The sequence below is a fragment of the Dysidea avara genome, chromosome 11 (assembly GCF_963678975.1).
Source record: "Dysidea avara chromosome 11, odDysAvar1.4, whole genome shotgun sequence".
In the NCBI taxonomy this organism is placed as follows: domain Eukaryota; kingdom Metazoa; phylum Porifera; class Demospongiae; order Dictyoceratida; family Dysideidae; genus Dysidea; species Dysidea avara.
The window spans coordinates 20,347,745-20,367,150 of record NC_089282.1 but is presented as its reverse complement, the minus strand read 5'-3'; the positions used below and the strand labels follow the sequence as shown (position 1 = coordinate 20,367,150).

The 19,406-nt window shown below is 37.5% G+C and overlaps 2 protein-coding genes across 4 annotated transcripts in view; one reads left to right on the top strand and one right to left on the bottom strand.

Moving 5' to 3' along the window:
* Positions 1-4,525, bottom strand: part of LOC136238798 (THO complex subunit 2-like) — a 25,031-nt gene extending 20,506 nt beyond the window's left edge. The window contains exons 1-8 of one of the 2 annotated variants that reach the window (XM_066029395.1): positions 4,388-4,525; positions 4,233-4,330; positions 4,122-4,180; positions 3,514-3,614; positions 2,275-2,323; positions 2,149-2,219; positions 1,187-1,308; positions 117-250 (exon numbers count right to left, since the gene is read on the bottom strand). In XM_066029395.1, coding sequence (XP_065885467.1) covers positions 117-250; positions 1,187-1,308; positions 2,149-2,219; positions 2,275-2,323; positions 3,514-3,614; positions 4,122-4,180; positions 4,233-4,330 — 634 coding nt within the window. In that variant the 5' untranslated portion in view covers positions 4,388-4,525. Of the gene's footprint in view, positions 1-116; positions 251-1,186; positions 1,309-2,148; positions 2,220-2,274; positions 2,324-3,513; positions 3,615-4,121; positions 4,181-4,232 lie in introns of both variants that reach the window. The other variant, XM_066029396.1, reaches the window with a different exon arrangement.
* On the top strand, positions 4,330-19,406 carry LOC136238801 (alkylated DNA repair protein alkB homolog 8-like). 2 transcript variants are annotated; one of them, XM_066029400.1, is made up of 8 exons: positions 14,867-15,006; positions 15,067-15,143; positions 16,971-17,727; positions 18,123-18,193; positions 18,242-18,351; positions 18,854-18,940; positions 18,993-19,105; positions 19,159-19,406. In XM_066029400.1, the coding sequence occupies exons 3-8, from the start codon at positions 16,986-16,988 to the stop codon at positions 19,188-19,190; spliced, it is 1,155 nt and encodes a 384-aa protein (XP_065885472.1). In that variant the 5' UTR covers positions 14,867-15,006; positions 15,067-15,143; positions 16,971-16,985; the 3' UTR covers positions 19,191-19,406. The 2 variants fall into 2 exon arrangements, with proteins under 2 accessions (XP_065885473.1, XP_065885472.1); XM_066029401.1 differs by lacking the exons at positions 14,867-15,006; positions 15,067-15,143 and adding an exon at positions 4,330-4,440.

Sequence of the window (19,406 nt, the reverse complement as noted above, 5' to 3'; positions counted from 1 at the left end):
GAAAATATTACTATAGATTGCGTGTATACATGCATCATCATCATGTGTACATTCAGTGCTACACATATAGGTGATATATAGACACACACTGTTATATAAATCATTTACGACCTCACCTATTAGTGATTTAACATTCTCCATAAAAACTGGAGCATGTTCATGTGTCCGATGACCATGACCCAACTCAGCTATCAACTTCGAGTATCCTTCACTCTCCTCACGAAACAAGTTAAACTTCTGCTGCTTGAAGCTACAAACAACAACATAAATACATACCACTCTGATTACAGACAAAAACAAACATAAATTACAGGGCATACAAAAACCAGCATGTGGGCAGGCAACGTTTTTCTGCTTATGAGAACATTCCCAACTCGTAGCTTCTGACTGCAATAAACTATTGCCATGGAATTTTCAGTCCAATTATGATCATTTTTTGGCTTACTAGTTACAGAATGCAGATGTTCTACAAAGATACAACATGTTGGTCCACATGTCTGGCCTGGTCAGGTCACAAATCAACAGGACATAGTTATAGACGATTTTCTTGGTCACAAAATAATATAACTACACTAATACACAGTAAACAGATTCACACATTTCCAGTCAATACATCAAAGGCAAACCACACTCAACCCATTCACACCAGATAGAGGAACCCTTTAGTATGATTTCATTGTATATTATATGCATGGCCCAACACAACATATTTGGAATAAAATATTGCTAAGTAAAAAGCCAGTAATGTGTATGAAGCCATTGTTTATATGGAGAAATGCAATATTGGGAGGTACAATTTCGGTAATATGATCTAAGAATACAGCAGGTAAAAATATGACAAAAACAAGTTCCACTTAAAACTCAACAATGGAAAACTTAACAATGGAAATTTATTAAATTTCTCTACAACACTAACATGAATTGAGAGTGAATGTGTGTTTGATGGGCACACAAATTTTACTTGTATAGCCTCCTACAAGATACCAGTACTGCCCCACTACCCAAGGAAGACTTAGCCTTATTTGTTGAGTGAGTGAGTGAGTGAGTGAGTGAGTGAGTGAGTGAGTGAGTGAGTGAGTGAGTGAGTGAGTGAGTGAGTGAGTGAGTGAGTGAGTGAGTGAGTGAGTGAGTGAGTGAGTGAGTGAGTGAGTGAGTGAGTGAGGGAGCGAGTGAATAAGACACTTACAATAATCGTGTCTTCATCTTTACATATTTCTGGTTGAACACTTTGGATGATGGGATTATACCAACTGCTTCCAACGTATCCACTTCAAGATGTCCCTTAAGTAATGATACTGGCACAATCTCCTACAAAATATGTGAATAAACTGAAATGGACAATACCAAGTGTAAAAAGTGGAATTTACTCTTGACAATACATTAAAACAACCTCTACTAGCAAAGTCTTTGAATTAAGAACTCCATAGAAAAATACCTCTATTACTGGTGTAGCTTTATGTATAAGGGATAGAGTTTGCAAGTGACAGATATACGGATGACTTTGATACACTAAAGCATAGAAACGCAATATAGCAAAGGTTTTTAAAAAACTTAAGTAGACTAGCTAATTAGCATACAACCAAATTTAATAAATTATGGATAGAGTCTTTGATATGTTGACTGTTCTTCGTACACCTTTTACTCCACTACACGAAAACATTCAATTACAATGAACCTCCTAACCCTAAAAGCCTATCACTAAATTCTATCCTGATTACTTACCAACTAATTAACAAGCTTAAAAGTCAACAAGCTTATCAAATTTCAAAATAAACATGTCAACTACACTAAACTAGCTGCACACCATTAAAATCATTTGATCACATTAAAAGTATATAATGTAATTCACAGTGGAACCTGCCTTAGCAACCACCTGCTTAGAAAAGACCACATCTCAAAAAGGACAGTTTAACATTTTTTCTAGTGAAAAGTAATTAACAGCCACGACCATTGCCAATTTAAATTGTTATATCCCACTAGGGACACGTAAGAAGACGAAAGCACAAAACCAAGGATTTAGAATGTTGGCATTGAAACTTGATTCTCAGGGATCTTGCAATCTAGGCAATCATGCATGCCAATCTAGAACTCTTTCCCCTTTAGGTACCCAAAAATTCCACAGATAATTAGTTCACCGGTTTTCTTTACCTGGCAGGCTACCACGAGGGACTTGAAGTTCTCCTTTTTGTCCTTCGAGTCGCAACACTGCACCTCCACATCTGTCACATAACACAATAACAACAGGTGATCCCCAATTGGCAGTGTAGTTAGTACCCAGGACGCTGAGGTGGTCGGCTATAACTGACGGTAGACTCTTGAACTCCTAATGAATAAAGCACCATGGATTATATAACATGTGTACATGTAGATTTGAAATTTTGTAGGAGCCACCAAAAAGATTGCAATAAGGCCATAAGTTTATTATCCAACAATACCATTGAAAATAACAATGCTGGCAGACCTTTACTTGTTGTTAGATGATTGAATTAGATAGCTATGCCTTCTCTAGCTACCTACTAACTTAATAGTTGGCTACTGCCTGCATTCAGCCACCAATGGTACAAAAACTATTGATGTGGTAAGGAAGACCGCAATGCGGGTGGGAATGAAAAACTAATATAGTTTATGTGGCCTAATTGCAGAGTTAGTTTCAATTCATCAACCGCACACCACATCACATCAAAATTACTGCAATAAACAACTGCTGTCATCTACAAATAAGCAAAACACCACAGTAGAAAACAAGTTGATGTTGTGCTAGCTAGTAAGTCTGAAAAAGCAACCAGTTCACATTAATTGATAATTAGCAATTAATTTTTCTAATTATAATTATATAATTAATTTTGCAAATCCAGTATTTGACTATATATGGGAGGTTCTTGAAAATAAACAAACAGAGAAACATGTTCCAGCTGTTTTAAACTATTTAGCTTTCCAAAACTTTATAGCAAACGTTGGGACAACACTTCAGTACGTAGGATCTTTTAGAACTGCTATGTTTCTATACTGTCATGCCCACCATTAAGTTGAAGCTCTTCGCAATCATGAAACCAAACACACAACGTTGTCCAACATACTATTCACTACATTCTTTTAGCTTAAAAATCTCTACCCACATGGGCATGGCTGATATTCAAACAAGCAGACACACATTTCCCAATGAATCAAGAATGTTCCTGGTTCAAAGATGGTAGTAATGCCAAGAAATCTATGATAAAACCGTTACCAAGACCCTCAGTCAACACAGCGGTTCATAATTTAGAAGAGTAACATAATTACAATCCAGTTGTCTAAACCCATGAAAGCATGCTTGTAGTTTGGTGAGAAATGTTGAGAACTTGTTTGGTTGCTAGCAACATTGTTACGCACACATTTGATATTCTGTTCAATTAATGACATCCAATTATACAAAGAAAAATGGGCAAGTGTTGCACCATAACTTTATGATTCACCCTTCTGGTATGAGAGCATGATGCTCTCTGCAGTGTATGAACTCTTACAATGGTGAGATACCTGACTGGACGTTAGCCTTCCCAGTAATGCTGCAACATCTTCCGCTTCCAAACTACCTTTCACCGAGTGTTGTAGTAGATCATACAAACAGCTGCAGAAATCTAACAAAACATAATATACAATGACACACTTGCACAGAATATTACACTTGCAATGTAAAATACACTCCAGTGTGAATCCTACACATGAAGACTGGCTTATGTCTAATGCTATTATGCAATAGTGGTAATGGATAAAATGCTGGCAATTGAGAACAAGCTTTTCTTGCTACTATAATAGCACGTGTATTGTAAATGCAAAGATCACACAAGGTCGGACACATGACTGATGGTGTGAGCACATGGACCGAAAATAGCTGTAGGCTGCTAATGTGTGTGTGATTGTGTGTTGCAGTTTTTGTTTAACAATTGTTCATTACCGAATCATATTAAGTGATAACAGCCTACTGTACCACCAACCATTAAATGATACGGCACCTTCGACGAATACACGTGGACCACAGAGGCATTACATATGTACTTTATGCTCACGTGAATTGCTATACAATATTCGTTGTTAATTAACTGGATTAGTCGTAGATATACATTTTAAATGAATATTTTACTCACCCGGGCCGTACTTCAGTGGATCTACCGCGATCTTCGCGTGTTGTCGAAGCAACGTCAGACTAACAAAGGTAGCGATAATTTCAACTCCCAATATGACAGATATCGACTCACGCATCTTCTTTCCCTTTTCCGTTCCAATTTTTTACATAACTCTCTGGCAACGTAGCACGTTCTTTACTCCCTTTCCCCGCCATTTTCCTACCCTTCATCTGCAGTGGTGTGCATCAATTAGAATAGCTCCACGTGTAACTCGTAAATCCACTCACTCAACCTATCTGGCCGTCAGATCACATCAAAGGGTACGTTTTGACTATACAAGGTACGCTATGCTGTCAATGAAGTCCTTATGACTCCAAACAAGGATACAATCTTAGCGTACAAAAGTGTTGGACTAAAATAATAGAATACACTAAATACCCCAGAGCGCTCTTGCCCCACAGTCAGTTAAATTTTGCGATATTCGTTTGTAGCGCAAGGCGTTTTTTCTACTCTATCTAGCTGGTTGCTATGGTTGTGATCGTTGATTTAGCTACTGAGCTATAGTTTTATAAACCCCCAGTATCTAGCTACCTGGGGTTTATAAATCTTAACAGCCATGCCCTGCACAATTTTACCAACTAGACAATAGAATGTCAATAGCTACAGAAAGTAGAGCCCGTAAGTGTTAAATTGTAGATAATGGAATAAATGTTGTAGGGGCTACATCAACTAATTTTGCTACCATGACTCCTAGCTAACTGACTCTGACATCCGCATTCAAGTATGACACTAGCTTCAGACACCATCTTGAGGTCCCCCTTCTTAATTTTAAGTAATGTATTGACAACAGAAGCACGAAACATTTTATTTACTTAAATACATGTGGTCTACAAACAGTATTGCTGAATAATCACTTCAGTTCTGTCACACTATGGCTAGCTAATAACGTTGTGGGCTAAACCCCCCTCCTCCTTAACATCATAGGACATTAAACATAGCAAAAGCAGTTTAGAGATGCATATGCCCATTATAGTTATAACTAGGCTACCCCCTGCAGCCATGATCCTCTCAAAGGGTTCAACTGGTGCTATGTGGCTTTAGACTAGATTTGTAGACAGGATTCTCCTAATTTTCTACTGGCTGACTGATGCCTTAATTCAGACAAGTGTAACTCAATGATGTTCATTGCTATGGACTTGATTTCTTTCACATCGCTTGGACCCGAGATCTGACTTTTTGATAACCCCAGCAACTACAATTGCTGGACTCAAGTTACTTTTGTCATCCTTTGTGTCTTTAATTTAATATACAATACAAGGTGTTGATTTACTTGTTGTGAACAGTCAGGTGTTGCCTATCAAAATGTGAATCATTTGTAATTTTTGAACTGCGCCTTCAACGGTCAAAGTAATAGATAGACTTTGCAAGTTTTACGCTGTTAAGGCTAAGCAATGGTGAGAACATGTTGAAAACTACATGAAACAACTAGCCAATTTGCATATTGGTAATTACATAAGTAGTGTTGTAGTTGTCATGCAATTATATAGCCTCCTACGTCTGGCACTATTCTTTCCTTTGATGTGGTAACAAACAAGTGTAAAGAAAAATCACGACTCAATTTTATTTATAAGCTATTGGGGACCAGTACAATAATAAACAAGGGAGTTTGTCACCTGTGACCTGAAGCATAAGGTTTATCCCTATACTGAATAGTTAGCAGTATACTAACATGGCTAAGGTATAGGGATCAAATTTGCTTTCAAATGATGAGCCTTGTTTATCCTAATAGCTTGATAAAGTTCCTAATTTTTCCTTACACTTCGTAGTAATACATGTCTTGTAACTGGTAATTTGTAACTACAGCTATCGAAAAGTAACTCAGTTACAACATTAATATGTTACTAGGTAACTAGTAGCACTGTTGTGACAAAGCCAGTAATATTTTACCATGGGTATAAAGCTACACATTCTGTGTGATGTTTTACATAGCTAATTCAGCGTGAATGGCTGAAACTGAGGTGAAATAATCACATATCATTTGTAAGCAATCAATGATTGGAGACATATAATAGCTATATACCATTTTTTTCTTTAGCTGACTGGAATAAGCAAAGGCTATATATGTATTAGCTGTTTAACAAGTGTAACAGTTTTTCATGACCGCAAGGTAACAATACCTTTTGCATAAGCCAAAAGAATGATATAGAGCTACACAATGGACAACACTGTGAAATATGCTTTCACTATATTATGCTAATTATCCCTGCAAAGCTGCTACGTTATAGTATGTATGCGTTGAGCTGGATCCTCAAAAACATTTAATAACTCATGGATGCATTTGTGCACGATCTTGAAATTTGGCTTCTACTGCTTGACCCGCTAAAAAATCTTATCGTTTAAATGCTTGACACAATATTTATGGCCAATCAAAATTTCTACCATACATTTCCTATGGAGAAGCCATAAATGCAATATCCATTACAGCCCTTTCCCGAACTTGTAATGGAGCCATAACACACATGTCTGTTGATGACACTTTTACTGTCACCACTAATCATCTAGTTGGAGAAAAAATCCACTTTTCATTTTTAGCTGTTTTTTCACAATCCAGCTCAACTTGTACATACTATACCATATGTTTTTGTACGTTGTGATAATTTGTTGTGATAATTTTCCAATACGTAGATAGTAAATTTTATTACTAATAGAATTAACAAACCAATTATGACTAGCTATGTATAATATTTTTTCCTCTTATATAGCAATAATAAACATTTTTTTTGAAACAAGTTACCACTCATTATATGCACAATACAGGAGTTTATGTACATAACACAGTACTGATGAGTTTATGACAATGTATACACATAGTTGTGTACATGAAAGTCCTTTACTTTTGTTTACCAACAATGTCATAGTTGCAGTAACAGAAGCTTTATACACTATACAGGTTGCGTGACATGATAGCCAGTTGATCTCTGCTCCAAGCCAGCTTGTTGTATGCAGGACTGACACCCGCACTCTATGGGCATATCAAATGTGATATTTTTGCCAGTCCACAGATGTCCTTCTTCACAAATCACTGGCCTCTTTGAGTATACACTGAACTGTTTCACTGGTTCACAGCACTTACAGTGTACATCTTTTTTCAGTATGTATGTCTTCATCTTATCATCAAACATGCTGCGAGAGTACTCAAATGAAGAGTCACAAAATCCATAGCAGGAAAACATCAGAATGCCTACTGTGCAAATCTTATTGGCAGGATCTTTTAAAGTAAATGTTTTTTTAACCGGCAAAACTACGCATTTGCTGTCACGTGAGGATTCAGATGCTGGCACTTCTCCTGATGATGATATTGTTTGATTTGTCTCTTCAATTTCTTGCATCATGGGATCTTCAGTGTTTCCTTGCTGATCATCATCGTTTTCTTGACTACTGGCGGCCACGAGGCTCCCCATTATGATCAGTATTGCTAGTGAACGACACATGGCTATGGCTAGCTTAGTTAATGCATGTACGTGATTTAGTGAGTTTCACATGTATATATAGTAAGGAGTCACGTGACTCGCGCGATCGATGTCACGTACACTGCACCGTAGCTATTAATGCATGCGATGCATACTAGCTGATTGTAATTGTAACGTGCGCATACGCTCCCGGCGGCAGCCCGCCGGTATATTGGTCACAAGCATAGCTTTAAAAAAAATCAGTATTGTTTTGCATCACTGATGCACATGCACTCGCGGCTAGGATCACCGATTCCTGTGTGGGGGGTGCGTGCATGAACTGCATGGCTGTAGTCTAGCGAGCCCGGTGGTATGTGCGAGACTATACTGGCTGCTACTGCTGATCCTTGGTATGCAGCCAATGTGAGCTATTAGCAAAATTAAATAATCTGCATAATGCACCTATCAATGTTATCCCCCACCTCCCCCCTCCCGGGCGTAGTGGGGGAAATGGTGGGGATTTGACTTTTTGAAAAATCAAATTCTCCACCCACTGGGGAACAACTAGTGGTCAAATCTCCAGGTAGTATCGCTGGAATAAACTTTAGGAAACAGATTAATTTTCATAGCTCGCAAGCTAAAGCAAACGCCTAAAATTTCGAACGGTCAAATGCCCCACTAGTGGGGCAAAATTTCTGATCAAATCGGCGAAAATCCCCCACTAATCCCTTAGTAAGCCCGGGAGGGGGGTAGTGGGGCTTAACATTGATAGGTGCATAACTATAGCTGCATGCCATGTGGTTGCATTGTCCAAACGCTTCAATCCACTATCAATATGTCCACCTGGCACTTATCAAAACAGCAATTGGTTTCATTGCATTATTTGTTCTACTATAGATATATTTATCACTACTGTGTAAATCTCACGGGATGAGTATAAAAACACAGATAATTATACAATTTATATAGTCTGTGGGGAAGAGGTGAACAGATAAAAGTTTAAATTGGTTATGGTTGTTCAGTTCAACTATAATATTGATTGAGGTAATTTGTTCCATAATTTGATGGTTGACTCGGGTGAGGGTAAAAATGTGTTCAGACAGAATTCAGTTCTGGGGAAAGGAATTGCAAAACGCTGATTATGTCCACAGGTATAGTCAATGACTGCATGGGGTGTGAAAGTTAATACAAGTCTCAGCCAGTAGATACATGCAGCATGTACACGCATAACTGTTCATGGTACATCCATCATGGAGTGTTCCATGCATTGTTATGAGCACATGCCGCATACATGAAGATCATAATCAATATCACCAAAGGAATGCAAAGTTAAGCATGCACCGCTATGCAGCTTGCAAAGAGTGCACTTCAATGGCAGACTTGTATGGAGGCTATATAAGCCACCTTGTTTTAGTATGTAATCGTTCCTTGACATTGTTTTGCTGTAAGCTTTTGTGTCTTACAATCACAGTTAAAGCTTCAATTCTATAGACTTTTAGAAATGCTTAGTACAGTGAAACCTCGTTAATAGGGCCACTTATGGGACCCATGATAAGTGGCCCTATTACTGAGGTGGCCCTATATTACCGAAAACTTTATTAATGCAGCCATAAAACAAAATGGGCTTATTATTGAGGTTTTCAACAAACCAGCAACTGTAACATCAGTATACAATTGATCTAACTAAACACACTATGTAGAGTTTATCACAGAGAAAGGTAGGAGCATACGATGTACCAATCATTCCAGCAATACTTGAGACATAATGGCTGGAAAAGCATGAAGTATACTGCCAGAATAATGAGTACCACTTTCAGTAGTTAAAATGTGCACTTAAGAGCAGCAACTTTTGCAGTGATACCTTGACTGCCTGCTCAGCTGGCCTCTTTACTGAGGGAACATTGTATTAGTTTTACCAGTTTGGTCCAGTGGTATGTGGCCACTGGCCTTTATAATGAGGTGGCCCTATTAACGAAAATTAAATAAATGTAACATAATGGAAAATACGTTTGGACTTGCTGGACCTGGCCACTATAGTGAGGTGGCCTCATTACTGAGGTGGCCACTAAAAGTGAGGTTTCACTGTATGTACAAAGGCCAACTTTCTGGAGGTAAAGTGAGTACTTTGTCACTAACATGCAAGAGTATAGTAATAAGCTAATTATGGCATCAGGAAAAAAGCAATTCATGTAGTGTCATAGTAGTGCAAATTAAGTTCTTCAACTCTTGAAACCAACTCCCTATGGACATGCAGTTAGAATTGAATGAATGAATAAGATTTCAAGCTATCTATATGTAGTTATATACATGTGTGGATGCACTGGAAATCAGAAGTATATGAGCTTTGTGCACAATTGCCACATTAGTCATGCGTGCACAAAGGTGCAGTGTACGTATTTCTCTAGTCAATGATATTTCTCTGTCTAGCCTATAGGAATCGACGTATTTGGCTTGCATATTGATGTGGAAAGCATGCATGCATGATTATGTCATCAGGTTCAAGATTCATTCATTGATCATCTGTGCAGTTGTATACAAGCTTCTGCAATGGTTTGGTAATGTGCATGACCTTCTTTGTTAGTATTCTGCAGTCATTTCAATCTTGCCAGTATATAATTCAGCACTAATTTGTTTTCTCTTATATATAGAGTCCTTCCACAGTTTATCATTTCTGGATAATTAATTTTGTTGTCAGACCATTTTCCTATCAGTTTAGATTATTGAACATCTTTTTTTTGTGATTCCAGGGAGTAGCAGTTTTACAGTGTATTTCTTGTAGTCTGTTGTCTCAGCAACTTGGCATCTTGACTGTTGCAGTGGCACATTTAGTTGAGCTTTTATCCTCTAGGTAACTACTGCATGCCCACCATTGTTGTTTCTATCTAGACTTGTGGTGGTTACATGGTGATACGTAACTTAAGCATGTCACTTATGTACAAGGTGATGATTTTCAGCAAACAGGTTTGAGTGTGAGAGGTACATATAGCAACCTCTGCATAATTGAGGTCTTCTTTTCATGCAGTATAATGTGACTGGTGTTTCTTCACATTAATTTTTACTACAACTCTTCAGTGTGAGGGGCCCAACACCAACTGGAATTGAACACAGATCACTTGGAATCCCTAAATGGAATCTGGAATCTTGGTCAAGAATATGAAATCTCTGGAATTTCAACGAGTCTGTATATTTATACTGTAAGTTATCTTATTTACAGTCTTACAATCAGTTTAGTCTCATGAGCAGTGCACACGTGTCTTGAAACATTTGTACGGGCAATAATGCAGTGCATCTCTGACCTTGCCAATGATCCAGTCAGCTAGTTGAATGCATAAAAATGTATAGCTGACTTTGTGAAGTTTTGAAGTGGAATGTCAATTTTGGAATCTTGCTATGGAATCCAGAATGTGTTTTAAGAAAATGTTGAGATTCAGAATCTAGCATGCAATTTTTGGGTGGTGTTGAACCCCTTGCTTCAGTGCTGGTAGCTGCTGAGGAACTAAAAGAAGCCTCACTGTTGTATTGTGCAAATTTACCATACAGAGATCTGTTGGTTGCCATGATTATGCCACAAATGCTGTGGGATTAATAATACCAGTGTACAAAATCATAACTTTTTATCAAAAATTTCATCTGCAGAAGTGCTAGTAGTTGTGCTTGTAAACTTTCTAAACATTCAAGAAAATCACATCTTTTTACAGCACTTCAGTAAACTTGTGTTGTTCTGTCAATCCAGCAGATCTTATTTGCATATTACATCTACGTATGGTATAACTGTGTACAGTGCATATATACAACCTGCAGAAAAGTGAGTCTTGCAGGACAAAACATTAGTACATTTGTGTAGTATTGCCTGAAGTTGATACGAAACTTTCACCTATTACAAATCTATTTTGCATGGCTGGTCATACATTACTGTAACTTTCCTAGGAAAATTAACTTTTGAAGGTTTTCTACTATATTTACTGCATGTATTTTGTCATGCATACCATGACAACCAGATCCTATGATTAGAAAATGGTATGCATAAAATCCTTTGAGCTTTGGGAGATAATGAGGTCTTTAAAATCTTCTAGAGAACCGATTAGAGACCTACTATATAGCAGATAGGTATCTGCATATCTCCAGTTGAGGGAGTCAACACACAACAAACCTCACTAATGATCATTGATGTGCTGAGTAGCATTGCGGATCTCACAATTGATCACTGATCTGCTATGCCTCCCTCACAAGACTGAGCAGTTCAGTGAGCTTCTTGTAGAAAGTGATTGTGGGTTTTCATTTTGTGCAAGATATGATGACATGATGGTTTTACTCAACCCATAATCAATTTATCTATCTACTAGTATAAATTCACCCATACCATTTTCTAGTCAGTTAGAGACCGCCCACTCAGGCCTTCCTGACTTTGGCTTTGCCTCATGCAGGTTTTTAAAATCACGAAGATCCTTGTGGTAGGATTACATAGTGATTCTCACATGATGCGGCTTCAAGTGTCAAGTGTTGTGAAAATTGTGGTTGGTTTGCTTTTCCTATTTTGGTACATTTGATTGCTTATACAAACATCATTGTAAACTCCATGTAAGTCTACTTGCTTCTTCATCGTTCTTTTGTAGAGTGTCTCGTGAACTATTTAGTTCCATACCCTATGGCCTACTCCTTGAAGGTGGTAATTATAAGTGCACCATTCCCTTTTGCATGGAATAAGACTCCCCTTGGAAAGAGACAAGGGGGGCAGCACTTATATTCAATAATCAATATGGCACCACAACCAAGGTACAGTATCTGGTTTTAAAACCACTTAGTGAGGGGATTTCCAAGGTTTAAGTTTTTCATAAAACACTACATGTATACAGCAGTAATTATCTAGCTATCAACTTCAACTTAAACATTGATTTTCTTGAAGTGTCACCTTGGTAACTGATAGAGGTGTGCGATTATCTAGATATATCCGATTATCGAGATATCATAGGGCTTATCGAGATAAGGATGATGGGTTTATTTATCTAGATAATAGTAAACTTCCGTAAATTACTTGTATACCAAAGAATATATCTGATGGTGTAGGCATTTCCAATTCTCCCACCATTTGGGCACAGTGTTAAACTAACATTTTTCAATTTTTATACTCTCCAAATTGTAATTTGCTCACTTTACTGGTAGCATTATTTTATAGTTAACACTTGTATCAATTATCTAGATATGTTAGATAATCGAGATAAGTTCAAAAGGAAATATCGAGATAAGTCTAAGTTTGCCATCGCACACCTCTAGTAACCGAGTGCACAACATTCTTCTATTAATGGTTCTGTTGAGTGTATAACAAATGTACATATATAGTTTAGTAGTTAGTATAATCATTGTATATCCTTATGAGTATCTAGTGTCAGAGTTTTGATCAAAATGTCAATTGATATGTCACATTATCCACTATTGACCATTGGTCCAGTAATATTGCCTTACGTAATTGAGTGGGCTACTTATAGTGGGTAGTGACCAAATACTCCTTAGATTGGACTTGCATGCATGTCCCACATGTATGTGTGTGGGTAGTTTTGTTCAACCGAAACATATAAAGTTTTACAGTGACCATCCTCATATCAAGTTAATGTCCTTGCATTTGACGTGTTCTGCTAATTTGGTCCTCAACTAGCGGTATTTCTCACAGAAGGCATTTATTAAGAAGTACACATCATATACATCAGATATCCTTGATCCTAAAGCCACCTAAGTATGCAGTGATATGTCATCTGTTGTATATGCATAATGCAGAACATATGGGGCATGTGTCCATCTGATAATGATATGTAAGGCATGGTATGAAGTGATATATTTGATTACCACTGCTTTCAATGGAATGCAATGGCTTACTTGTATGTGCATGCACAAATATACATGCTGTATAGCTTTGTACTACATATGCACACGTGTCATATGTGTAGCTATACCACAGACCACATATGTGGTATCCTCGCTATACCCTCAATTTATCAATCCCTGTAACACTATAAATTATATAATATATATTGTAGTTTGTAAAAGGCTTTGATGTTCTCATGATAGATTATATTCCCATGGACTAAGGACACATACATGCATCACTGACAAAGTGCTTCTTTATTGACTGCATGTACAACTGTAGCATCCGAGGTAGCATCATACATGCACATCATCAGGGACGTGTTTGCCTATTGCTATAGCTAGCTATATCATCTGCATTCTCAACCTGCACAATTCAGTTGCATATTGTATTTATATCATATAAATAAAATAATTTTTATAGTCAAGCATGTATATACGAATAAGTATAGAGTGTATTCATTATAGATTATAAAGCTAGCTAGGCATAGCTATAGCTATTGCAATAGTTTTAAAATACTTGACTGTGTGTCATGACTGCACACAATGTGACTTGTCAGCTCACTGTATTGAGTCCCTAACTCTGGGGCAGACTAGGATTGTTATTTATACATGACAGACACTCGCATCCCCACACTAGATCGATCGTTAGTGGCTCGCCGCTCCACTTGTATCCTTCATCACACTGTACCTCTCCTACAGATACATTCCTGCTGACTCTGCTTGGGTCTGGCTGGCAGCACCTGCAGTGGATATCCATCCCTTTCAACTCATAAACCTTCGTCACTTCGTTGTACTTGGTTTTACTGGAAACTAGAGTCTCTGTACGGCAGAGCCCGTTACACCTCCAGTGAGGAACTTTAAAGGTGCAAGTGTTGTTCTGGGGATCTTGTAAAGAAAAGGTCTTCGAAACTGATTGGAACTTGCACTCATTTTTCACAGGTGGTAAAGAATCCCCTTGTTTGCCAATTACAAGCCCCGTCGTCATCAGGGCGGCTGCTAGAAATATCACTGAACGTGCCATAATCGTGTCCGCTACTTGCTTTCTGAAGCCTCGTTTCTAAACTAGCTCTGCTATGCCCTTGGTCTTATAGAGGTGCTCATACATGCATGTGTTCATCGTAATTGTGGCGAAACGGCTTCCGCATAATCCGGCTTCTTGCTTCCGCGAGTCTGCATGCCGCCGTGAAGCCATGCATGCATAGCTACCGTTCGTCATAGCTAAGCAAAAGCTATTATGTAATTAGCGCCGCGGTACCCCCGGCAAATATGCTGTTACCAACTGATGCAAAGGTCACGCAGTGGCGGTGGCGGATACAGGGGGTTGCAATCTCGGTGGAAAATATTGCAATTTGCCCCAAATTTATTTACGATTACTTTGAAATGCATAGTGTATCAAATTGGGACCTTTACTCTTGGCCAAACTCCCGTGTTAAGCGCCTCTAAAATAATTATTGCTTTGATTATGATTATTATTATTACTGAGCAGTCAGCCCTGCTGGTGTGCTCAGATTTGCCCGAATACATGTAACACAATTACAATAATGATTGTAGTCCAGTTCTAAAAATGTCAGCATCTGCAACTTCAACAAGATCTACTGGTAAGGAGTTCCAATCATCAATTGTTCTTGAAAAATAACTATTTTGGTGTGCTGTGGTAGATACATGTGGTAAGATGTAGTGCAGTGGATGGTACTGTCTCGTGGATCGTGATGTTGGTAGGTAGTATGGAGGAATTGTAAGTGATATTTGTTGGTAAAAAATTTTGTGTAAAGTTTGTAGTCAAGATAATTTGCTTTAATGAAAACAAGTGCTGTTTTGTTTCAAAGCTTTGCGCAAAGGCCTGGGTTAGCTATAGTAAGATTCAACTATGAAAACAGTGTTCAGGAGTGATTTTTACTAATTCATTGCTAAGCTATAGATCTGTGTATATAGCTATATAGCTAGCATAGGCGGTGGAAAGGGGGGGGGGGGGGCTAGGGGGCTGAAGCCCCCCCTCAGAATGATATCACACCGAAATTATCTTTCTTGGAGTGGGGCTGAAAACCGTGATAAAGATCGAGGCAGTCACTCTAATAAAGTAGTCAGTGTGTAGCGAGCTATGTAAGGATGTTTATGTAGTTTATCAGCTAGAAATGGTAGCTGGTGAGGTGGAAAGCTCTTGTCAGTTGGTTGTGACTTTTTTTTTTTTTTTTTTTTTTTGGTCTCACCTTACCAAACTATAGAAATAAGTCTGGGTCAGCCCAGCCAACTACTTCCTCCGCTGCTGATAGCTAGGCCACAGAGTTGTGTTAACATTCTCAGTCTGGGTCACAGTTATTGAAAACTTCCTGAACCTGAAACCCCCTATGAAAATTCCTAGATCCACCACTGTGACACTGTTAGTTGCAGTGTATAGATTCTTAGTATGCATCAGTGGCAGATCTAGAAATTTTTAGAGGGGGTTTCAGATTCCACTCAACTTCAGCCTAGCTGTAAGTCGAAGACCAAAAAAAAGGTCACAACCTGCTGTACAACGTTATAATTGTGATTTCAAAAGCTAAACTATGAAGATTTTCGCCAGTAGAGAATCCTTCTATAACACACGTAGCGATTTTATCACTGACACGACGACTCGTCAATAAATTTGGGGCGCGCGCTATTTCAGAAGGGGTTTCAGCTGAAACCATATATAGTTGTGTATATAATAATGTTACATATATGTGCATGCATGGTGAAGATTTTTTTTCTGCTTGGAAGATGGATGTAATGCATATATAAATATGCAGTTTGACATATTATAATATAAGACAGTCAAGTGCTGTATTTCTCATGCACATATAAGCATGCCGTAATTAAATGCAGGGTATACGTAGATCAGGTAGCAAAAATATCTATAAACTATATGAGACATCTGTTCTCTTTTTACAGCAATTAGAAAAGCTAAAATATGTATACATAATCATGCACATTGTCCAACATGAATAATAAATTATAGTTTTAGACATATATATCAGAGCCAAACATGTAATCAGCTAAAGGGTAGCTACAAAATTCCATATTCAAATCTGCTGTATCATGTGATTCCTTTTGTATTATTACTATACAAAAGTCTCCATAGTTAGTATGAACTCAATTGAACCTTATGGTTATTATATTCCAAACTCTGCACCCAAAGTTCATAGAGGCCTGGAAATGTGACCTTTACTACAAACTATAAGTGTGCATGTGCAAAGTGGGTTTCCTTCACCACAAATGCGCATGCGCAACTATGAACTGAACTTTAACACAATGACAGCTGTTATAGTGTGTTCTGTAATAAATGCTAGAGTATGGTCAATGTGGTTGTAGGAAGTTTGAGAACTGCATGCTCCATATAATTATATTCACTTTTATGTGTTCTTATCGCGTCTGCTGGCACCCACTATATATATATTACATACATGCTAGAGCAAGTATGCAAAAATCCACAAGAAAGTTTTTCCATACTGTATACATGGTAGATACTTAAGTAGAATCACAAACATAAAATACACACAGCATCATACAGCTGCATGTTAACTGATATTTTGTTTTGCTCTGATAGTTACCACTAACAGTCATGTCTGATGCAAAGGTTGTAAAGAAACAGAAACGGTCTCAACTGCAGTTGTTAAGTCAAGAAGATAAACTCAACATTCAATTCCTTACAACGCCATCACGTATTGTGTGTATATCTAATGGTGGGGTTGCTGCAGGAATACCACACTATTTACTACAACATGTTTTGTCTCTTTACAACATCAAGACGTTGATAACACCATCAGGAAAGCAGTTTGCATTTGCTTTGTTTGACTCTGAAAGTCACTCTGTAAAGGCTGTATCTACACTAAATGGACATACCATTCAAGAATTGTGCAAGGACAAAGCATTTTTAACTGATAGTCTATTAAAAGGACCACCATTGTGCTTGTATTTGTCATATATTGTAGAAATTCCAACTGAGTTTACTACTGAAATAAGATCTCCTCCTATCTTATCACCTGGGTTGACTTTGATTCCAGAATACATCAGCACATCTGAAGAACAGCTCTTACAAAATTTCTTTAGTTTCACAGTCAACAGACCACACAATGATTCGGGTAATTCTACAGCTTCAACAGTGGAAGCAGAACTGAAGTTACGAAAGGTGGTGCATTATGGATACGAGTTTAACTACACCACAAACAATGTTGACCCAACTAAACCACTACTAGGGGGCCTGCCTGAAGTGTGTACTCCTGTCATTGATAGAATTATGTGTAATAATTTGATCACGGCTAAACCTGACCAGCTAACAGTTAACCAGTATCTTCCTGGCCAAGGTAAAGAGTATATAACACAAGAACAGTTGTATGATCAATTCTGTAAATTCTCTACTGTATATGATGGAACCTGTCTTAGCAGTCACTTGCATAGAAAGGCCCAAAGCCAACTTTAAATTCCACTAGCAAGGCATTTTTACACTAACCCAACAAGCCACCTGCATATTAAGACCAAGAAAATTTAACTGGAAGCCCGGCTTAAACAGGTTCCACTATATATTACAAGCAAATCTTTAAAAAAAATAACCCTCTAGTGGTTTGTGGCAAGGTTAACTGTCACACTGTATATTGATGTAGCAGTTTTACATGCAAAAAATAGCCAGACTAGTTTATTTTTCCATAGGCATAGTTTATTTAGGTTTGATGACTGTTTTAAATTGTTCTACATGTTTTAGGTATCCCTCCACATATTGATACACATTCGGCATTTGAAGATGGTATTGTCTCCCTTACATTAGGATCCCATGTAAGTGTGTATAATATATTTTAGCATTCCAATTGTGTGAATATGTAGACTGTGATGGACTTCAAAGACCAATATGATGGAAGAAAAATTTCTGTACTGTTGCCTCAAAGAAGCTTATTGGTAATGAGTGGAGAATCAAGATACAAATGGACTCACGGGTTAGCTACTCTGTCCTTACATATACATCCACAATTCCGCATGTCTGTAGATACATTTAAAAGAATTGGAATCACATCAGCAACATATATGCCACACTCTTGATTTTAAGGTTTCAGTACTAACCACAGCTATACATATGATATACGTATTTGCTCTCCAATGTGTATCCCAATGTTGCTTAATGTGCTGATACTACAAATAAAATGTAAGTAAAGTAGATTATGAAGCACTTGAAGTTACAAGAAGATTTACGATGAAAAGGAATCTTCCACATGGACCCTTAAATGTCTCAACTATGGTGTGTATGATCTTGTTACCTATTATTTCAATAGATTACAGCATTCTACTATTGGTAATGTTATTTTTCAAGTATTCATGGCATGTAGCGAATTTGAGCCACCAGTCTAGCTATATAGGCTTCTGTTTCTATCTGATAAGATGCACACCCCTATTACAGCTATAAACTGTATTTCTTTTATTATGTATTATTTTTCAATACAGAATAACGCCCAGAAAACTTGACATAATGAGTGTAAAGTTAGCAGAAGACATGAAACAATCCGATCATCTTAAGAATGAACAAGTCTTGTATGTATAATTATTACAATTATGTCTGTATGGTTTTAATAATTCTTTATAGAAATTTGATTGAAAACTTTATTATTTCTGATGACAACAGAAGCACTGTTGTTGAAAGAAGTGTCCGAACATCACTTACATTTAGAAAGCTACGTTGTTATCCTTGTACGTGTGGTAAGCAATAAATAACTAATGTGTTCATGATTACATGTTTATTGCTCCCACAGGTTATTCTCTTGTGTGTGATTCAGCTGTATAAACAAATCACATTGATAGTAAGAGTCCATAATGTTTATGAACTCTTGTTAATAGGTACAACAATTCTAAGAGCCCATGCACATGACAATTAACTTTATTTATTACATCCTTCCAAGTAATGCCCCAAAACTTAATTTATTACACAATACATAAAAAATTTGTATATTACCAGCTTATATGTTCAACTTGTATCCGAAGTGAATAACATTTGAGAAAA

Bases quoted from the DNA above. Each gene is read 5' to 3' on its own strand.
- LOC136238801 (XM_066029401.1), top strand. From the start codon at position 16,986: ATGTCTGATGCAAAGGTTGTAAAGAAACAGAAACGGTCTCAACTGCAG. The intron at 18,941-18,992 runs GTATGTATAATT...AATTCTTTATAG, and splicing joins CTTAAGAATGAACAAGTCTT to AAATTTGATTGAAAACTTTA. The intron at 19,106-19,158 runs GTAAGCAATAAA...TTGCTCCCACAG, and splicing joins TTGTTATCCTTGTACGTGTG to GTTATTCTCTTGTGTGTGAT.